General features: G+C 35.5%; 1 protein-coding gene across 1 annotated transcript in view; it reads right to left on the bottom strand.

Moving 5' to 3' along the window:
* RNF17 (ring finger protein 17) overlaps positions 1-21,134 on the bottom strand; it is a 170,128-nt gene that overhangs the window by 93,339 nt on the left and 55,655 nt on the right. Inside the window, exons 12-15 of the mRNA XM_059144058.1 lie at positions 19,850-20,039; positions 18,813-18,981; positions 16,056-16,246; positions 14,448-14,589 (exon numbers count right to left, since the gene is read on the bottom strand). Of these exons, the coding sequence (XP_059000041.1) occupies positions 14,448-14,589; positions 16,056-16,246; positions 18,813-18,981; positions 19,850-20,039 (692 nt within the window). The remainder of the gene's footprint in view (positions 1-14,447; positions 14,590-16,055; positions 16,247-18,812; positions 18,982-19,849; positions 20,040-21,134) is intronic.

Genomic DNA, 21,134 nt, shown 5'->3' on the forward strand with positions numbered 1-21,134 from the left:
CTCTACATCTTTGCCAACATTTGTTGTTCCAGAATCCTTTCTTATACACACACAAACTTTCCATATTTTTAAAAACAAAAGTGAGAAGATATCTTACATGCAATTTGATTACAGTGTGATAATTTGCATTTTCTGTCAATTCTCACTTTTCTGTTTGAGTATTCCCATTAGTACTTTTTGGCCATGTTTAGATATCCTTAAATGACCCAAACCAGTATCAAACTCAAGACTACATATTATATTTAGTTATCTCAATAAATATTTTAGAATCTAGTGTAGTCCTTTTTTTTTCTTTTAATGAGTAGGTCTTGCTGAAGAAAGCCTGCTATTTTTCTGTAGAATGGTCCATCTTTTGGATTTATGTGGTTACATCCTCATACTATTATTTAGCTTGTTCCTCCATTAAGTGAGGTCTGTCTCCTGAAATTTCCCCAAAGCCAGAAGTTATATCTATAGGTTTGGTGGATTCAAGCCTTTTTATGCCAGAATACATCTTAAGTATATGTAGGTTGCAATATACCAAAAGATATAACATTACTGATTCAGTAATAATATGCTAAGGTTCACCTACAGAGTAGGGTGATGATTCTGATCCCTCTATTGTACAGTTATGTAATTAATTTAATAATACTTTGGCATTATATGAATGTTCAGTTTCCCATCAACCTTCCATCTCATGATTTTAAAGTGAATTGATCATTCTTTAAATCAGTAATTTCAGTAGGGTTTATAAAATGACTACATTGAGTAAACTAGAGATTTCTCTTATTAATAAGGTTACTTCATTATTTAAGTTCTTAAAGTTCCTATAATATCTAAAACATAGTTCCCCCACTAAAAAAAAAAAAATCATCTCAAAACACCAAGGATAAATGTCCGTTATCTCTCCAAATACCAGTTCTTAATGTTAAAAAATATTTTAAAATCTATATCAAATAGCAAAAAATGAAGATTTCCTTTTTTCTAAATATTATAATGCAAATGGAAATTTTGTGAATCTGTCTTTTCTTATTTCATTTAAATTACTTCAAAAACCTTCAATTTTTTTAACTTTTATTTCTAAGTAGGTTTTATTCATATTCTTCAATCCAAAATGAACAGTGAAAATTTGCACAGAGGAGTGACATCAGCAAAATTGTAGACTAAGATGCTCTAAGCTCTGGTTCCCCCATAGAAACAATGGGGGAAAAGAAGGGGGAGGGGAGAAAAGTCTTATGAACTTTGTCAGAACTATGAAAAAGTCAAAGGTTTATAGCAACCAAGCAAACACCCAATCAAGCTTCTGGCATTCAAATAAATCTCTGTCACATGCTAAAGGAATAGAGACTTCAGTGATCACATGCAAGGAATAGTCTTTGAAAAAATAGTCTGAAATAGTCTCAAAACTAACCAACCACTGTAATCTTCAACAATAAGAAAATCCAGCAAATCCCAGGGAAGTGGGGAATCTTATTTTCAGAGTTATCACATTCTAATAGTCAAATGTCCAATTTTCAACAAAAAATCAGAAGAAATACAAAGAAAAAAGATAACATGGCTCATTCATGAAAACAAAACAGAAACCACCCTCAAAGAAGCCCAGCTAAAGGACATACTAAACAAAAACTTCAGAACAACTGTCTTAAATATGTTCAAAGAAGAAAGGAACACATGGATAAAGAACTAGAGGAAACCAGGAAAATAATAAAGAACCAAGATGAAAATACCAACAAAGAGAAATTATAAAAAGGAATCAAACAAATTCTGGAGCTGAAAAGTATAATAACTGAAGTGAAAAATACACCAGAGGGATTCAACAGCATATCTGAAACAAGCATAAGAAAGGATCATAAGAAAAGATCAGCATATCTGAAACAAGCATAAGAAAGGAAAGTGTAAAGGGAAGTGAGGCTAAGGGACTTGAACAGAGGCCAAGGGCACCATTATACATATTAATATATACATTATGGGAATTCCAGAAGGAAAAAGGAGCAGAAAGATTATCTGAAGATATAATGGCTGAAAACGTCCCATATTTGATGACGGACACGAATCAATGTTATGGGTTGACTTGTACCTCCAGGATATGTTGGAGTCACAACATGAGAATGTGACCTTATTTGGAGACAGAGTATTAACAGATAATCAAGTTAAAATGAGGTCATTAGGATAGGGCTTTTTTTTTTTTTTTTAAAGATTTTATATATTTATCTGACAGAGATCACAAATAGGCAGAGAGGCAGGCAGGGGGTGGGGGGAAGCAGGCTCCCTGCCGAGTAGAGAGCCCAATGTGGGGTTTGATCCCAGGACCCTGGGATCATGACCTTAGCAGAAGGCAGAGGCTTTAACCCACTGAGCCACCCAGGTGCCCCAGGACAGGCCTTAATACAATATGACTGATGTTATTAAAAGGGAAAGATTTGGTACAGAGGCAAACAGAGGAGAATCCATGAGAAGATCAAGACAGAGATTAAGGTGATGCAGCAGAAATCACAGGCCACCAAAATTTCCAAATAAGCATCAGAAAGTAGGATAAAAGAATGGAATAATTTATCACTCACAACCCTAAGAAAGAACATACCCTACTGACACCTTGATCTCACACTTCTAAATTCCAGAACTATGGGACTATACATTTATGTTCTTTAAGCCACCTTATCTGTGTAACTTTGTTATTGCAGCCCTAGGAAATGAATACAGATTTTGGTTTTGAGAAGTAGGGTGTTGCTGTAACAAATACCTAAAATATGGGTGTGACTTTGGAATTAGGTAATGGTTATGAAGTACGTGAATGAAAAAGTCCAGATTGTCTTGAAAAGAATTCTGGTAGAAATATGAATGTTAAAGGTGCTTCTGGTGAGATCTCAGGCAGAAATGAGGAACATGCTATTGGAAACTGGAAGAAAGGAAATCCTTGATATAAAGTGGTAGAGAACTTGGTTGAATTGTGTTCTGGTGGACAGAAAGTAGAACATTAATATTTAGCTGAAGAGATCTCTAAGCAAAATGTTGAATGTGCAGTTTGGTTTCTCCTTGTTGTTTATGAAAAAACATGAGAAGAGACATAAAGAAACCAGAACTTGGAATATTTAAAAAATTCTCAGTCTATCCATATTGTAAACAATGAGAATGTATACTTAAGAGAGGACAGCAAAGATGTGGCTAGACACTGCTAAAGAGATCACGGGCAAGTGACTTGTGGATCCAATCAGTCAGTTCAGTAGAAACACTACTAGCTTGAACTTAAGGGGACAGAGAAGGAAGAAGGAAGGCTGTTGGGATTTGTGTGATGTTATAGGCAGCAAGTGAGTTGACCAGGCTATCAGCCCTGTACATGTGTTATCTTTCAAGAAAAAGGAATAATGACTCCAAAGGTGATTCAGGGGCTGTCTTGTCTGCCAATGCCACTAGAAGCCCAGAGGGCACAGGCCTGAGAGGAAGGACAGTCTCATCCTCTGTTCCAGGAGGTTCAGCCTTCTGGGTTCCAGAGCATGAGGACAACACCTCAATTCCAGTAAGTGAGGTGGTGGGGGCAAAACTACCACCCTAGTAGGATTGGAGGGTGGAGCATCCAGCCAATGAAGTAGATTCTCAAGTCATAAGAATCTAATAGAATTTTTTAGGCTTTAGATTTGTCTGGTCTCACATATTCAGAGATAGAGAAGAATTTTACTCCAGCTTAAGTGATACCTAAGTCTTAACCTGTACTTGAATTAGACTATGAGATGTGAGACTTTTATTTGATGATATTTATATATTAGATTTTGGACTCAGAAGTGATACTGTAATGATTGGAATGGGGTGGATATATTTTGAATGTGGGAAGTACATGAATTTCTTTTTTTTTTCTAAATTTCAGTGAATTTAGCATAATTAAAGTACAAGTGAATTTAGCATAATGAATATGTCTGTTGATATTAGAGACATCATTACTAAAGAACTTATTTGTGTACGTCTTTGAATTATCATCTAGCCCCCTTTTATTACAAGGCATGTCTATGGTAGTGGGCTCCCTCTGCCTTTGTTTATCTGTGAATGTCTAAATTTATCTCTTATTTTGAAAGAACATTTTGTTATATACAGAATTCAAACATGACAGTTTTTTCTCTTAATACATTGAATACAGTCTTATATTATCTTTTGGGATGTTAATTTCTTCTAAGAAATTATTATTTTTCAGATTCATTTGTACATGATGAATTTGGTTTTTGTTGATGCTTTCAAGATTTTCTTTTTGACTTGCAGTAGTTTAGTTAGATGTGTCTTTGTGTATATTTTCTTGGCTTTATATTACTTGGAGTTCACTGAATTTCTTGATTCGTGGATCATATCCTTATTGAAATATGAGGAAGTTTTGGCTGCTATTGCTTTATTTATTTTTTTTAATTTTTAAATTTCTTTTCAGCGTAACAGTATTCATTGTTTTTGCACCACACCCAGTGCTCCATGCAATCCGTGCCCTCTATAATACCCACCACCTGGTTCCCCAACCTCCCATCCCCTACCCCTTCAAAACCCTCATACTGTTTTTCAGAGTCCATAGTCTCTCATGGTTAATCTCCCCATCCAATTTCTCTCAACTCCCTTCTCCTCTCCATCTCCCCTTGTCCTCCATGTTATTTGTTATGCTCCACAAATAAGTGAAACCATGTGATAATTGACTCTCTCTGCTTGACTTATTTCACTCAGCATAATCTCTTCCAGTCCCGTCCATGTTGCTACAAAAGTTGGGTATCATCCTTTTTGTTGGAGGCATAATACTCCATAGTATATATGGACCACATCTTCCTGTCCATTGAAGGGCATCTTGGTTCTTTCCACAGTTTGGTGACCGTGGTCATTGCTGCTATAAACATGGAGGTACAGATGGCCCTTCTTTTCACTACATCAGTACATGAATTTCTGACAGAGTAGGAATAGACTGCTTTGCAAACTGCGTCCTTCCCAAAACATATGTTGGAGTTCTAACCACAAAGTATCTCAGAGTATAACCTTATTTGAAATTAGGGTTTACAGATGTTACTAAGGTAAAAGAAAGTCTTGGGCAGGACTGACTGGTGTCCTTATTTAAAAAATGAGATAAACAAGTAGATAAAATGCCAGGTAGGAAAGCAGAAGAGACTGTGGTGATGAAACAGACATCAACAAATGGTAAAGATTGCCAGCATACCGTATACCACCAAAATCTAGAGGACACACATGGAATATGTTTTACCTCTAAGATCTCAGAAGGAATGAACCCTGCCAAAATCTTGATTTTAGACTTCTAGACTAATACACTCAACAAAACCCTAAGTAGGATAAACCTAAAGAAACACATTCAAATACATTATAATCAAACAATAAAGACAAAGGAAGAATCTTGAAAGCAGCAAAAGAGAAGCAACTTGTACTGTATGAGGGATTATCAAGATTACTTGCTGATTTCTCCTAAGAAAATTTTAGGACAGAAGACAGCAGGGAAATATATTTAAAGTGCTGAAAAAAAAAACATACCAACTGAGAATTACAGATCCATCAAAACTATCCTTCAAAGATGAGGGAGAAATTAAGCCATTCACAGAGAAACAAGAGATGAGGGAGTTCATTGTCCCTAAAAGGAGTCCTTAAAGTAGAACTAAAAGGATCATAGAGTGTAACTTTATAGTCACATGAAGATATGAAGATCTGGTAAACACAAGGACAAATATGAAAGCCAGTATTATTTTAATTTTGGTTTGTAACTCTACTTTTATTTCTTTATCTTTTTAAAAAATTTTTTAAGATTTTACTTATTTATTTGACAGAGATCATAAGTAGGCAGAGAGGCAGGCAGAGAGAGAAGGGGAGAAGCAGGCTTCCTGCTGAGCAGAGAGTCTGATGCGGCTTGATCCCAGGACCCTGGGATCATGACCTGAGCCAAAGGCAGAGGCTTTAACCCACTGAGCTACCCAGTCTCCCCAACTCCACTTCTATTTCTATTTATTTTTATAGGATAATAGCTATTTCTACAGGATTTAAAAGATAAATGCAGAAAATTATAAATCTATGTTACTGAGCATACAATGTATAAAGATTAATTTGTGACATCAATAATGTAAGAGGGGAATGAAGTTTCACAGGATTTTTTTGTGTAATTAAAAGTTGATATAAATTTATATTAATTGTTACAACTTTAGGATATATGTAATCCCTATGGTAATGACAAAAAGATTTATATATACACAAAAGGAAATAAGGTAATCAAAAGATGAAACTACAATATTTGCACACCCATGTTCCCTGCAGCATTATTCCCAACAGTCAAGAGGTAGAAGCAAACCAAATATCCACTGATGGATGAATGGACTAATAAAATTTGAAATATACATACAATGGAATAATAACCTTAAAGAAGGAAATCTTCTTGCACGATATGAATGAACCTTGAGGGCATTATACTAATGAAGTAAGCCAGCCACACAAAGACAAACACTGTATGATTCCATTTATAAGAAGTATCAAAATAGTGAAATTCATAGAATTATGGTTGTCAGTAGTTAGGGGTGGGCAAAATGGAGAGTGACTGTTCAAGAGCTGTAAAGTTTCAGTTCTACAAGATGAAAAGTTCTACAGATCTGCTGCAAAACAATGTGAATATAGTTAACACTACTGAACTGTACATTCAAAAATTTAAACTGTTAGATGGTAAATTTTGTTATTTTTTATGACAATGTCTTTCAAAAATATTAAAAAATGACATTACAAAAAAACACAAACACAAAAGAGGGAATTAATAGAGGAAATGAGACAAAAAAGCTATAAGATACATAGAAAATAATAAAATGGTGGAAGCCCTGATGATTAATAGCTACTTTATTTTTATTTTACTTTTTAAAAAGATTTATTCATTTGAGAGAGATACAGAGTACAAGCAGGGGGAGCATCAGGCAGAGGAAGGAGAAACAGGCTCCCTGCTGAGCAAGGAGCAGCCTGATATAAGGCCAATCCCAGGGTCCAGGTATCATGACCTGAGCAGATGCCTAACTGACTGAGCTACCCAGGCAGCCCTCATAGTACTTTAAATGGATTAAAAGCTCCAATTAAAAGGTACAATTGGAAGAATGGATTTTTTAAATGGCCCAACAATATGCTGTGTATAAGATACTCACTTTAGATCTCAAAACATACACAGGCTGAAAGTGAAAAATGTATTCCAAGCAAACAGCAACCAACAGAGAGCTGGAATGGCTAAATTATACTTTAAATTAGACTTATTAGACTTAGGATAAAAAGACTTTAAGTCAGATAATATTACAAGAAACAAAGAATGACATTATACATTGGTAAGAGAGTCAATTCACCAGTAAGACATAACAATTACAAATACATATGCACCAAATATCAGCACCCCAAAATATATCAGGCAAGCATTGACAGAATCAAAGGGACATAGTTCTTCAATAAAAGGAGACTTCAGTGCTCCATTTTCAAAAACAGAACTACGAGGAACGTCAGGAAGAAAAAAGATTACTTGAACAATAGTACAAACCAGTTACAAGTTACAGAAATAGAACATTCAAACCAAGAGAAGAATACACATTTTTTTCTCAAGTGCACATGGAACATTCTCAGGATAGATGATATGTTAGGCTACAAAACAATCCTCGGTAAATTTTAAAACACTGAAAACATACAAAGTATCTTTCCTAATCACAATGGAAGGAGACTAGAAATTAAGACAAAACTGAAAAATTCACAAGAAACTCATGGGATGAAACAAAAGTAGTGTTAAAAGGGAACTTTATAGCTTGTAAATGCATACAGTGAAAAAAAAAGAAGGATCATAAGTAGCTATAAGACTTAAGGAAATAAAAAAGCAAAATAAGCAAAATGAACCCAAATTAGCATAAGGAAGAAAATAATAAAGAGTAAAATATTGATATAAAATACAAAATAGGGGCGCCTGGGTGGCTCAGTGGGTTAAAGCCTCTGCCTTCGGCTCAAGTCATGATCAAGCCCGTCAGGCTCTCTGCTCCACGGAGAGCCTGCTTCCCCCTCTCTCTGCCTGCTTCTCTGCCTACTTGTGATCCCTGTCTGTCAAATAAATAAATAAAATCTTTAAAAAAAAAAAAAAGAAAAGGAAAAGCCCATTCTCAAAGTCATATGAAATCTCAGGGGACCCCAAACTGCCAAAACAAACTTGAAAAAGAACAAAGTTGGAGGGATCACAAATCCTGATTTCAAAACTTGCTACAAAGCTACAGTAATCAAAACAGTGTGCCACTGATATAAGGACAGACAGACCAATGGAATAAATAGATATCCCAGATATAAACCTCTACATATATGGTTAACTGAATATTGACAAACATGCCCAGACCATTCAATGGGGAAAAGACCATCTTTTCAACAAATTGTGCAGAGAAAAGTGGACATTCACATGATAAAGAATGAAACTGGACTCTTCTTTTATACCATATATAAAAATTAACTCTAAATGAATCAAAGACCTAGGTGTAAGAGCTAAAACTGTGAAACTCTTAAAAGAAAACACAGGGGAAAACTTTCGCAATGTTAGATTCAATAATAATTTCTTGGGTATGACTCAAAAGCACAGGCAACAAAAGAAAAAAATAAACTAGACTTTATCAAGTTAAAAACTTCTGTGGATCAAAGAATGCTATCAAGAGAGTGAAAAGGCAACCCACAGAATGGGAGAAAATATCTGAAAATTATATATCGGATAAAGAATTGATATTCCTAATGTATAAAGAATGCCTACAACAAAATAATCCAATTTAAAATTGGTGAAAGGACTGGAATAGGTCTTTCTCCAAAGGAATTTTATAAATGACTAATAAATACATATAAGAAAAAATGTATTCAACAATACTAATGGAAATACAAAATGGTGTGGCACTGTGGAAAACAGTTTGGTAGCTCTTCAGAAAGTTAAACAGAATTATAATATTATCCAGAGCTAGATATATAAAGAAATTGAAAGCAGAGACCCAAATGGATAGTTGTACCCTCATACTTATAGAAGCATTATTCACAATAGCCAAAATGTTGAAACAATCCAAGTATCCATCAGCAAATGAATGGTAAATAAAACACAGTATACACATACAAGTAAATACTAGTCATGAAGAAGAATGAAATTCTGATACACGCTGTGACATACAACTATTACACTAAGTGAAATAAGACAGACACAAAAGGAAAAATATTCTCTGATTCTACTTAAGAGGTACCTAGAATAAATTAACAGAAAAAGAAAGTAGGGCAGATTATGAGAGGCTGGGGAACAGGGGAAGGAAAAATGGGGAGTTCTTTAATGGTTACAGAGATGTTTGAGATGATGAAACAGTTCTAGAGATGAATAGCAGCCGTGGATATTCAACACTGAGTGTACTTAATGGTACTGAAGTGTACATTTAATGGCTAAAATGGTATATTTATATATTTTTTACTACACTTAAAATAAAAGTAAAAAAAAATCACTGAAAGAAATATGCATGTCTTTACTTAGTGCTAAATAAGAGAGCTATAGACCGATATCCTTGATGAACACAGATGCGAAAATACTCAACAAAATACTAGCCAATCGGATTCAACAGTACATTAAAAAGATTATTCACCACGACCAAGTGGGATTTATTCCAGGGCTGCAAGGTTGGTTCAACATCCGCAAATCAGTCAATGTGATACAACACATCAATAAAAATAAGAACAAGAACCATATGATACTCTCAATAGATGCTGAAAAAGCATTTGACAAAGTACAACATCCCTTCCTGATCAAAACTCTTCAAAGTGTAGGGATAGAGGGCACATACCTCAATATCATCAAAGCCATCTATGAAAAACCCACCGCAAATATCATTCTCAATGGAGAAAAACTGAAAGCTTTTCCGCTAAGGTCAGGAACACGGCAGGGATGTCCATTATCACCACTGCTATTCAACATCGTACTAGAGGTCCTAGCCTCAGCAATCAGACAACAAAAGGAAATTAAAGGCATCCAAATCGGCAAAGAAGAAGTCAAATTATCACTCTTCGCAGATGATATGATACTATATGTGGAAAACCCAAAAGACTCCACTCCAAAACTGCTAGAACTTATACAGGAATTCAGTAAAGTGTCAGGATATAAAATCAATGCACAGAAATCAGTTGCATTTCTCTACACCAAGAGCAAGACAGAAGAAAGAGATATTAAGGAGTCAATCCCATTTACAATTGCATCCAAAACCATAAGATACCTAGGAATAAACCTAACCAAAGAGACACAGAATCTATACTCAGAAAACTATAAAGTACTCATGAAAGAAATTGAGGAAGACACAAAGAAATGGAAAAATGTTCCATGCTCCTGGATTGGAAGAATAAATATTGTGAAAATGTCTATGCTACCTAAAGCAATCTACACATTTAATGCAATTCCTATCAAAGTACCATCCATCTTTTTCAAAGAAATGGAACAAATAATTCTAAAATTTATATGGAACCAGAAAAGACCTCGAATAGCCAAAGGGATATTGAAAAAGAAAGCCAACGTTGGTGGCATCACAATTCCGGACTTCAAGCTCTATTACAAAGCTGTCATCATCAAGACAGCATGGTACTGGCACAAAAACAGACACATAGATCAATGGAACAGAATAGAGAGCCCAGAAATAGACCCTCAAATCTATGGTCAACTAATCTTCGACAAAGCAGGAAAGAATGTCCAATGGAAAAAAGACAGCCTTTTCAATAAATGGTGCTGGGAAAATTGGACAGCCACATGCAGAAAAATGAAATTGGACCATTTCCTTACACCACACACAAAAATAGACTCAAAATGGATGAAGGACCTCAATGTACGAAAGGAATCCATCAAAATCCTTGAGGAGAACACGGGCAGCAACCTCTTCGACCTCTGCCGCAGCAACATCTTCCTAGGAACAACGCAAAAGGCAAGGGAAGCAAGGGAAAAAATGAACTACTGGGATTTCATCAAGATCAAAAGCTTTTGCACAGCAAAGGAAACAGTTAACAAAATCAAAAGACAACTGACAGAATGGGAGAAGATATTTGCAAACGACATATCAGATAAAGGACTAGTGTCCAGAATCTATAAAGAACTTAGCAAACTCAACACCCAAAGAACAAATAATCCAATCAAGAAATGGGCAGAGGACATGAACAGACATTTCTACAAAGAAGACATCCAGATGGCCAACAGACACATGAAAAAGTGCTCCATATCACTCGGCATCAGGGAAATACAAATCAAAACCACAATGAGATATCACCTCACACCAGTCAGAATGGCTAAAATCAACAAGTCAGGAAATGACAGATGCTGGCGAGGATGCGGAGAAAGGGGAACCCTCCTACACTGTTGGTGGGAATGCAAGCTGGTGCAGCCACTCTGGAAAACAGCATGGAGGTTCCTCAAAATGTTGAAAATAGAACTGCCCTATGACCCAGCAATTGCACTATTGGGTATTTACCCTAAAGATACAAATGTAGTGATCCAAAGGGGCACATGCACCCGAATGTTTATAGCAGCAATGTCCACAATAGCCAAACTATGGAAAGAACCTAGATGTCCATCAACAGATGAATGGATCAAGAAGATGTGGTATATATACACAATGGAATACTATGCAGCCATCAAAAGAAATGAAATCTTGCCATTTGCAACAACGTGGATGGAACTAGAGCGTATCATGCTTAGCGAAATAAGTCAAGCAGAGAAAGACAACTATCATATGATCTCCCTGATATGAGGAAGTGGTGATGCAACATGGAGGCTTAAGTGGGTAGAAGAATAAATGAAACAAGATGGGATTGGGAGGGAGACAAACCATAAATGACTCTTAATCTCACAAAACAAACTGAGGGTTGCCGGGGGGAGGGGGTTGGGGAGAAGGGGGTGGGATTATGGACATTGGGGAGGGTATGTGATTTGGTGAGTGCTGTGAAGTGTGTAAACCTGGTGATTCACAGACCTGGGGATAAAAATATATGTATATAAAAAATATATGTTTATAAAAAATAAAAAATTAAAAAAAAAATAAATAAGCAGACTTCCACAACTTAGTGGATCACTTATAGAGTGGTGCAATGGTTAAGATGACCGCCTCTGAATGAGGTTGGTTATATTGCCCAGTTCAATCTTGGCTCTTCCCTTCTGTAGCTGTGTGACCTCAGGCAAGTTGCTTTATCCCTTTGGTTAGAGTCTCCAAATCTAAGTGAAATTACTAGTATCTTTCTCATAGGATTGTTGTGAAGATTAATGAATTATTCACTCATTATGGCCTTTAGAAAGAGTTAATTCATACAAAGTACAGACACAAAGAGATCGATAAGGGTGAACTGACTGTTAGTAGCTATTTTTTTTTTTTTAAGATTTTATTTACTTGACACAGAGATCACAAGTAGGCAAAGAAGCAGGCGGGGAGCGGGTGAAGCAGGCTCCTCACTGAGTTGGGAGCCTGATATGGGGCTCTATTCCTTGGGATCATGACCTGAGCCGAAGGCAGAGGCTTTAACCCACTGAGCCACTCAGGCGCCCCTGTTAGTAGCTATCTAAACAAACCCCTCAGTCCACTTCCAAAATTTAATATGAAATTCCTCTGATCTGAATTTTGGTGTTCAAATTCAGAAAATTACCCATTATAAACATGTACATTCTCAGATATCCATTGTAAGAAATAGGTTTTCTCACAGTATTTTTTATCATTTTAAAATTTAAATTCAATTAATTAACATACATTATTGGTTTCAGAGGTACAGGCCTGTGATTCATCAGTCTATTATACCCAGTGCTCATTACATTACATATCCTCTTTAATGTCCATCACCCAGTTACACCATCCACCCACAGCCATCCCCTCCAGCAATCCTTAGTTTCCTTCCTATGATTAAGAGTCTCTTATGACTTGTCTCCTTGATTTCATCTCGTTTTATTTTTCCCTCTCTCCCCCTATGCTCCTCTTAGGCTTCTCTGTTTTGTTCTTAAATTCCATATATCAGTGAAATCATATGATACCTGTCTTTATTTGATTGATTTATTTCACTTAGCAAAATACCCTCTAGTATCATTGCAAATGGCAAGATTTTATTTGATGTCTGAATATATTCCATCTTCTTTATCTTCTTTATCCATTCATCTGTTGATGGACATTTGCGTTCTCTCCATAGTTTGGCTATTGTGAACACTGCTGCCATAAACATTGGGGTGCAGGTGCCCCTTCAGGTCACTACATTTGTATCCTTGGGGTAAATACCCAGTAGTGCAATTGCTGGGTCATAGGGCGGCTCTATTTTCAACTTTTTAAGGAACCTCAACACTGTTTTCCAGAGTGGCTGCACCAGCTTCCCCATGAGCATTCCCATCAACTGTGTAGGAGGATTCCCCTTCCTCCACATCCTCGCCAACATCCGTTGTTTCCTGACTTGTTAAATTTTAGCCATTCTGACTGGTGTGAGATGGTCTATTACAAAGCTGTAATCATCAAGACAGTATGGTACTAGCACAAAAACAGACACATAGATCAATGGAACAGAATAGAAAACCCAGAAATGGACCCTCAACTCTGTGGTCAACTAATCTTTGACAAAGCAGTGAACAATATCTAATGGGAAAAGGACAGTCTCTTGAACAAATGATGTTGGGAAAATTGGATAGCAACATGCAAAAGAAGGAAACTGGACCATTTCCTTACATTGCACACAAAAATAGACTCAAAATGGATGCAAGATCTAAATGTGAGACAGAAATCCATGAAAATCCGAGAGGAGAACACAGGCAGCAACCTCTTTGACCCTGGCTGTACAACTCTTGCTAGATACATCTCCAAAAGCAAGGGAAACAAAGGCAAAAATTAACTAGCGAGACTCCCATCAAAATAAAAAGCTTTTGCACAGCAAAGGGAAAAGTCAACAAGACCAAAAGACAACTGACAGAATGGGAGAAGATATTTTCAAATTACATCAGATAAAGAGCTAGCATCCAAAATCTATAAAGACCTTATCAAACTCACCACCCAAAGAATAATCCAATCAAGAAATGGACAGAAGACATGAAGAGACAATTCTCCAAAGACATCCAAATGGCCAACAGATACATGAAAAAATGCTCTACACCACTCGGCATCAGGGAAATACAAATCAAAACCACACTGAGATACCTTCGCCTAGTATTCTGATGTCAGGTCTATGTGATTTCCTATACTATAGATATCATTAAGGTGGCAAAAAAACACATATATTAAGGTATCCTTCACTGTCCTTTCCTTCTATATTTCATAATTTGCATGAAGAGTTCCTTCAACTTACTATGAATCATGTGAATTTCTTATTTATAATTGCAGCTAAGAAACTTAAACTTACAGAAGCTTGACAGTGTTTTTTTTTCTCTAAAATTCATTTTGGGTGCTCATTTCCATTATACATTTCTACTTAAAATTTGAAAAAATTTACTTTGTCTCAAAGGAATACTAAATACTTACCAATTGAAGATAGAAATTGGCAGGACTATTTATATGACAAACCATAACTGAAACATCTGTCATTTCTTTAGGCAAAATAGGTGGGTGATAGTGTAAAGTCATATTTTTTTCAGAGTGGCTTCTTGGCGATTGTGACCTAAACCTGTTTAAAAACATAATCAAAAGCATAAGCTGCCATTTCCTTAAAGTCTCTCTTCTCTTAGCAACTTGGTCTGAAGGCCTTGTACATATACTAATTAATCTACCTAGAATATTCTCTTTCCAATTTCTTTTCTAATACATTTCTTAGTATTGTCTTCAATTATCAAACCAAGTGAGATGTCAAACTTGAGATGTCAAGTCTCAAAAATTAATAATTGACCTTCAAATTTGTGTTGGGACATTTTTGAGCCAGATCTGTGCCTTCTACTCAAAATCTCTCCTCTTTGAGGAACTGACAACCATGAACTGTGGTAGCACTCAGTAAGGCCACCTGAGGGGTGTCTGTGACCCCATCCAGATCTAATGCAACTTTTATATTTCCACAATGAGCTCTACTTGGGTCACTTCCAGAGTCATCTCATCACTCAAGACAAAAAGTCAGTATCTTTCACTATCCCTATCGTTAGTCATCTTACTTTGTTCATCAGTGATGGGGAGGAAGTATCTTTAAGTATCTATTCTAAATTCCTACATTAAATACAGAATGGTGATCATGAACTTATTCCAGTGGTTGGAAAATTTAAGCCAGGAACTTTAAACTATGATTCTTAAAACCCTAGTAGAACTGTTTGTGAAATTATCAAGAATCTAAAAAAAATGTTCAGTATCTACAAATAGTTTCCTTTGAATTACCTTTATTTTTCTATTTAAATTATTTGAATGCAGTTTTCAGATAACCATACTTAGAGAGCCCTGGTAGCAATATTTTTTAAATTAATTTATTTATTTTCAGCATAACAGTATTCATTATTTTTTCACCACACCCAGTGCTCCATGCAATCCGTGCCCTCTATAATACCCACCACCTGGTACCCCAACCTCCCACCCCCCTCCGCCACTTCAAACCCCTCAGATTGTTTTTCAGAGTCCATAGTCTCTCATGATTCACCTCCCCTTCCAATTTACCCCAACTCCCTTCTCCTCTCTAACACCCCTTGTCCTCCATGATATTTGTTATGCTCCACAAATAAGTGAAACCATATGATAATTGACTTTCTCTGCTTGACTTATTTCACTCAGCAAAATCTCTTCCAGTCCTGTCCATGTTGCTACAAAAGTTGGGTATTCATCCTTTCTGATGGAGGCATAATACTCCATAGTGTATATGGACTACATTTTCCTTATCCATTTGTCCATTGAAGGGCATCTTGGTTTTTTCCATAGTTTGGCGACGATGGCCATTGCTGCTATAAACACAGGGGTACAGATGGCCCTTCTTTTCACGACATTTGTATCTTTGGAGTAAATACCCAGGAGTGCAATTGCAGGGTCATAGGGAAGTTCTATTTTTAATTTCTTGAGGATTAACTTCTTAGATTATGCTTTAGAGTCAGTCCATAGTTTTTAAAGGTAAACTCTGTTATTACAATTTATACCTCAAAGTATTTGTTTTAATAAGTTACCTACCTTGCTAACTCCATAAAAACTAATGCATCTCTAAGAGACACAGGCATATCACTGCTTATTTTATTTGTTGGTGGTTTCTGCAGATCTACAATTAGCACACCATCTTCTTCTCTAAAAACTTTCATTAAAACAGCCTTGTTATTTACCATTTTCAAAAACTCTACTTTGGCTTCTTCTCCCCAGCCTTCATCCTGTGAAAAAAGTAGAATTCCAATGTACTTAATAACTACAATTAGCTCTAATGGTACCATGCTCTGGATTTAGCTTTTATTTTATTTTTCATTGTAAATACAAAATACAATCAAAGTCTGCAAACTTGAGCACAAGGACTCAACCACAGATACTAAACAATACCTAGGGCCAGATCCAAGGTCAGTGTTTATGTATGTACAATATATGAATTTATTTTTTAGTGAGTTTTGTGCCCAGTGGTTTGAATTCATGTCCCGAGATCAAGAGTCACATGCTCTACCAAATGAGCCAGCCAGGTGCCCCTAGATCTTTGATGTTTATGAACAGTCTCAAGGTGTCCATTAAGCTGTTGTATTTTAGAATTTAGTTTCACTTCTGAATATATATATGTATGTATATATATATATATATATATATATATATATATATATATATATACATATTATATAACATTATATAAATATTCTAAAATAAAACATGTGATTTTTCCACTTAAATAACACAAATTCAAAAGGTAATTTTGGGGTGCTTAGGTGGCTCAGTTGGTTAAATGTCTGCGTCAGCTTAAGTCATGATCCCAGGGTCCTCGGATTGAGCACCACATTGGGGCCCCTGCTTGGCGGGAAGTCTGCTTCTTCCTCTCCCCACTGCTTGTGCTTTCTCTCTCTCTCTCTCACAAATAACGAAAAAGAAAAGGTAAATTTGAAAGTATACTGGAAGCCATGTAATGTAATCAAGGTGTTTATAATCATCATTTAACTGGGAATATATGAAGTATATGGTACTTAAATAATGAAAAATATTCACCCATTAAAAAAAATTTTTAAGTTGATCTTTGAACCTTTAAGTTTCCATACCTAAAGAAAATATCAAGGGTTAAAACTACACATTCCTGGTGTTAAGTTCTTTATATATTTTGAATATTAACCCCTTATCAGATATACCTTTTGTAATTATCTTCTCTCATTCCGTAGGTTGCCTTTTGTTTTATTGAGGATTTCCTTCATTGAGCAAAAGTTTTTTATTTTGGTGTATTCCCAAATATTTTATTTTTGCTTTTATTTCCTTTGCCTGAGGAGACATATCTAGAAAAATATTGCTAAGGCTGATGTCAGAGAGATTACTATCTATGTTTTATCTAGGACTTTCATGGTTTCAGGTCTCACATTTCTTTTTGGGTTTCTTTTTGCACATGGTATAATCAAGTGTTCCAGTTATATTCTTCTGCAATGTAGCTGTCCAGATTTCCCAGCACCATTTATTGAAGAGATGGTCTTTTCCCGTTGTATATCCTTGCCTCCACTGTCATAGATTAATTGATTATATAAGCATGGTTTTATTTCTGGGCTCTCTATTCTGTTCCATTGATCTGTAAGTCTATTTTTGTACCAGTATCATACTGTTTTTGTTTTTGTTTTTACTTTGGTTTTGTAGTATATTTTGAAATCTGGAATTGTGATATCTCCAGCAGAGTTGGTTAGTCACTATGCTGTATACCTGAGACTAATGTAACAGTGTGTGTCAACTATACTCAAACTTTTTAAAAGCTACAGGTTGCTTAAAAACAAAAAATAAAACCTCTTCCTAAAGATTATAAAGTTTATTCAGAAAATGCAAAGAAGTATAAAAGCCAAATTTAAACCAGTTTTACCATTTTGGGGAAAACAGCTAATACTTATGTTTCCTTTTACATTTTTTTTCATTTACTCATTCTTTCAAATATCTGACAAATGCCTTTTATGTGCTATGTAATCTGCTAAGCACTGGGAATACTGGGAATGATAGGTAGAGACACAGATTCCTACTTTCAAAGCCTTCATAAAATAACCATTTAACATATATTCTTACACACATTTCCTGTCTTGTAAGAGTATTTAAGGCTTGCTGGGGAATAGATATTCATAAACAATACAAAGCAGAACACAACTAATGAACAAAGTGTCATGAAAATAGTGAAGAAATTTATAGAAACACATGCCAGACCATTTTAAAATTTATTTTTCTCTCCATATGTGACTCAAATTTAGTGGTTTATTTGGATTCATTTCAAGTATATGTTTATTCATTTGTATATATATTTTTTTAGTATAATTTTTTATTTTTTATAAAGATATATTTTTATCCCCAGGGGTACAGGTCTGTGAATCACCAGGTTTACACACTTCACAGCACTCACCAAAGCACATACCCTCCCCAATGTCCATAATACCACCCCCTTCTCCCAAACCCCCTCCCCCCAGCAACCCTCAGTTTGTTTTGTGAGATTAAGAGTCACTTATGGTTTGTCTCCCTCCCAATCCCATCTTCTTTCATTTATTCTTCTCGTACCCACTTAAGCCCCCAATTGTATATGTTTATTCAACTCAAATTCCCATTAAGAATGTTTCTAATTATGGAAACTGAAGTTCATTTCCTTTCTTACTGGCACTGATAATTTATTATACAAAATGCACTTACCAAAAGAATTGGTGCCTTGAACCTACACTTTGCAATCTAACTGGCAATACATAGCTAAAATTGAGACATTTAGCCCCCAAAAGAAGAAATAATTTAAGTTTCACTTACTGAATTCTGTGGAACAATGTCCTTCAATGAGCATGGCAGTGCTAGTGGGTGGATGTCTTTCAGCAGCCCTTCAATATATGGTTCAGACTTCCTTAGAACTAGGCATAAGTCATTTAGTACTATATGCTGCTCAGCAATGTGTTCTGATCTTGCATGGGTATCACCAACCCTAAAAGAATTCAGGTAATATTTATTGAAAATAATACTTGAAACCCAAACTTGCTTTCCCTCCGTAAAAGATATGCATTTCTAAGGATACTTTATTTAAGCTAAATCTTATAAAAAGTTGTATTCTAATTCATACTTTCCTACTACATAGATTTAATCCATATTTTATAAGCACAGACAGTACTTTTATCTATAAAATAAAATCTCAGCTGACTTTATCTGACTTTGTCTTCATTTGTTCAAGTTTAGACTTAAAGGGGATAATGATAATGATGCCTCCAAACAGAAAACTATTTATTTATTAAGCTAGGACCATTAAATAATAACCTTTCTATATAGTTAACACTGGTCCTTACTACAGAAATATTTCAGTTTTATTTTTTAAATTTATTATTATTGTTGTTTTATTTTCCTAGAAGACTGAGGGAAATATTTTTGAGTACCTAGTGTTAGCTTTAATAATTATAGAAATCTGATTTAAAATTCTACTCAATCATCCTGCAGCTAACTGTAATACTTTATTTAAAAGAAATATTTTTGTGCATCATTCCCTCTTTCGAATAAACACAGAAAAGTACTTCAGTTTGGATACATCAAAAAGCTCCTTTTCCTAAATAACAGAAAAAAACCTAGTCCTTTTCAAGCTCCTCATGTAGTAACACTGATAAATGATAATACTTTACTAATTTAGTAGTCAGTAAAACAAATAAGAGAACAAAATAAAAAGTATATGCCTTAGAAGTAAAAAATGATAAATTACCCCTTTCTAGTCTTTCCCAACTTCCTTTATTCTTCAGTATTTCACCCCCCCCCCCACCCCGCCAGATAACCAAAGTTTCCAGACAGGCCAGGAACATGTAATACCATACCCTGAAACAATTAGGACTTCAGAATTTCCAAAATCTACCATGAATATTTGTATTAGTGCAACTTCATGGACTGAGAATTTGGTTGGACTACAAAGTTTTCTAACATGTTCACTTTCTATTGGAATTAATTCAGTGATAGTTCCTCGACACCACATTCCATTTTCAATACTGTTGACAAATATTCTTGCACCTAAGTAATAAGGAAGACAAATCATTATCAGTGTTTATGGAGAAAAATACCTAATTAGCTCTAATCTATGAACATGTATATTAATTCCACCACTAAGAAATTTTAATTAATTTATTTCCTGATGACTTAGTACATGTCGAGTGCTATGAAAAATATAAAGGTGGTATATTGTGATAGCTCCTATTACATAGGTAGCTGGGAGGTAAATGCAAAGTTGCCAGTCTCTTATTGAGGACCTATATTTTATGAACTATAAAAAAGATGAATGAGACTATCCTGCAATAAAGAAGCTCAAGAAAGGGGGCACCTGGGTGATGCAGTGGGTTAAGCCTCTGCCTTTGGCTCAGGTCATGATCTCAGGGCCCTGGGATCAAGTCCTGCATCGGGCTCTCTGCTCAGCAGGGAGCCTGCTTCCCCCACTCTCTCTGCCTGCCTCTCTGCCTACTTGAAATCTTGCTCTTTCTGTCAAATAAAAAAAAAATAAATAAAGCTCAAGAAAGGAAAAGAGATAGGCAATTAAATGTACTTACAACAATAAAGACATTCTACCCCATGTATACATACACATACATATATAGACATATACATCCTGAAATTTATAAAATCCTTTGGTAGCATAAAGGAAGAAACAATTACCTCCTCTTGATAAAGAGGAATCAAAGTAAAGAAACAATGAAAGGCAATATTTGACATGCCAAAATTAAATTAATAAACAATGGGGTTCAGAGAAGGGGAAGATGAACCAAGGACCTAGCAGCAGAGAGATCAGATGAATTACAAATTAATTCGGGAAAAAAAGGTCAAGGAAGAAAGAAGCCCGAATTTGAATGCTTCCTATGAGCTCAGTGATGTTCTCAGTATTTTGTGTTTGAATTTACTTACTCCCACAACAACCCTAGAGAGATAGGGCTTCCATCACACAGGTAAGCAAAGGCAGTCTTAGAGCCCATCCTCTTCAAAACTAAGCTACCTATCAGAGATAAATTGATAGATCTCACCACTCATTATACACAGAGGGCTGCTGTATAAATCCCCTCTGTATATGCTAATTAAAACAGGATAGCTGAGAGGCACATTAGGGTAACCTTTTAACTT

Source organism: Mustela lutreola, chromosome 13 (assembly GCF_030435805.1).
Source record: "Mustela lutreola isolate mMusLut2 chromosome 13, mMusLut2.pri, whole genome shotgun sequence".
NCBI lineage: Eukaryota > Metazoa > Chordata > Mammalia > Carnivora > Mustelidae > Mustela > Mustela lutreola.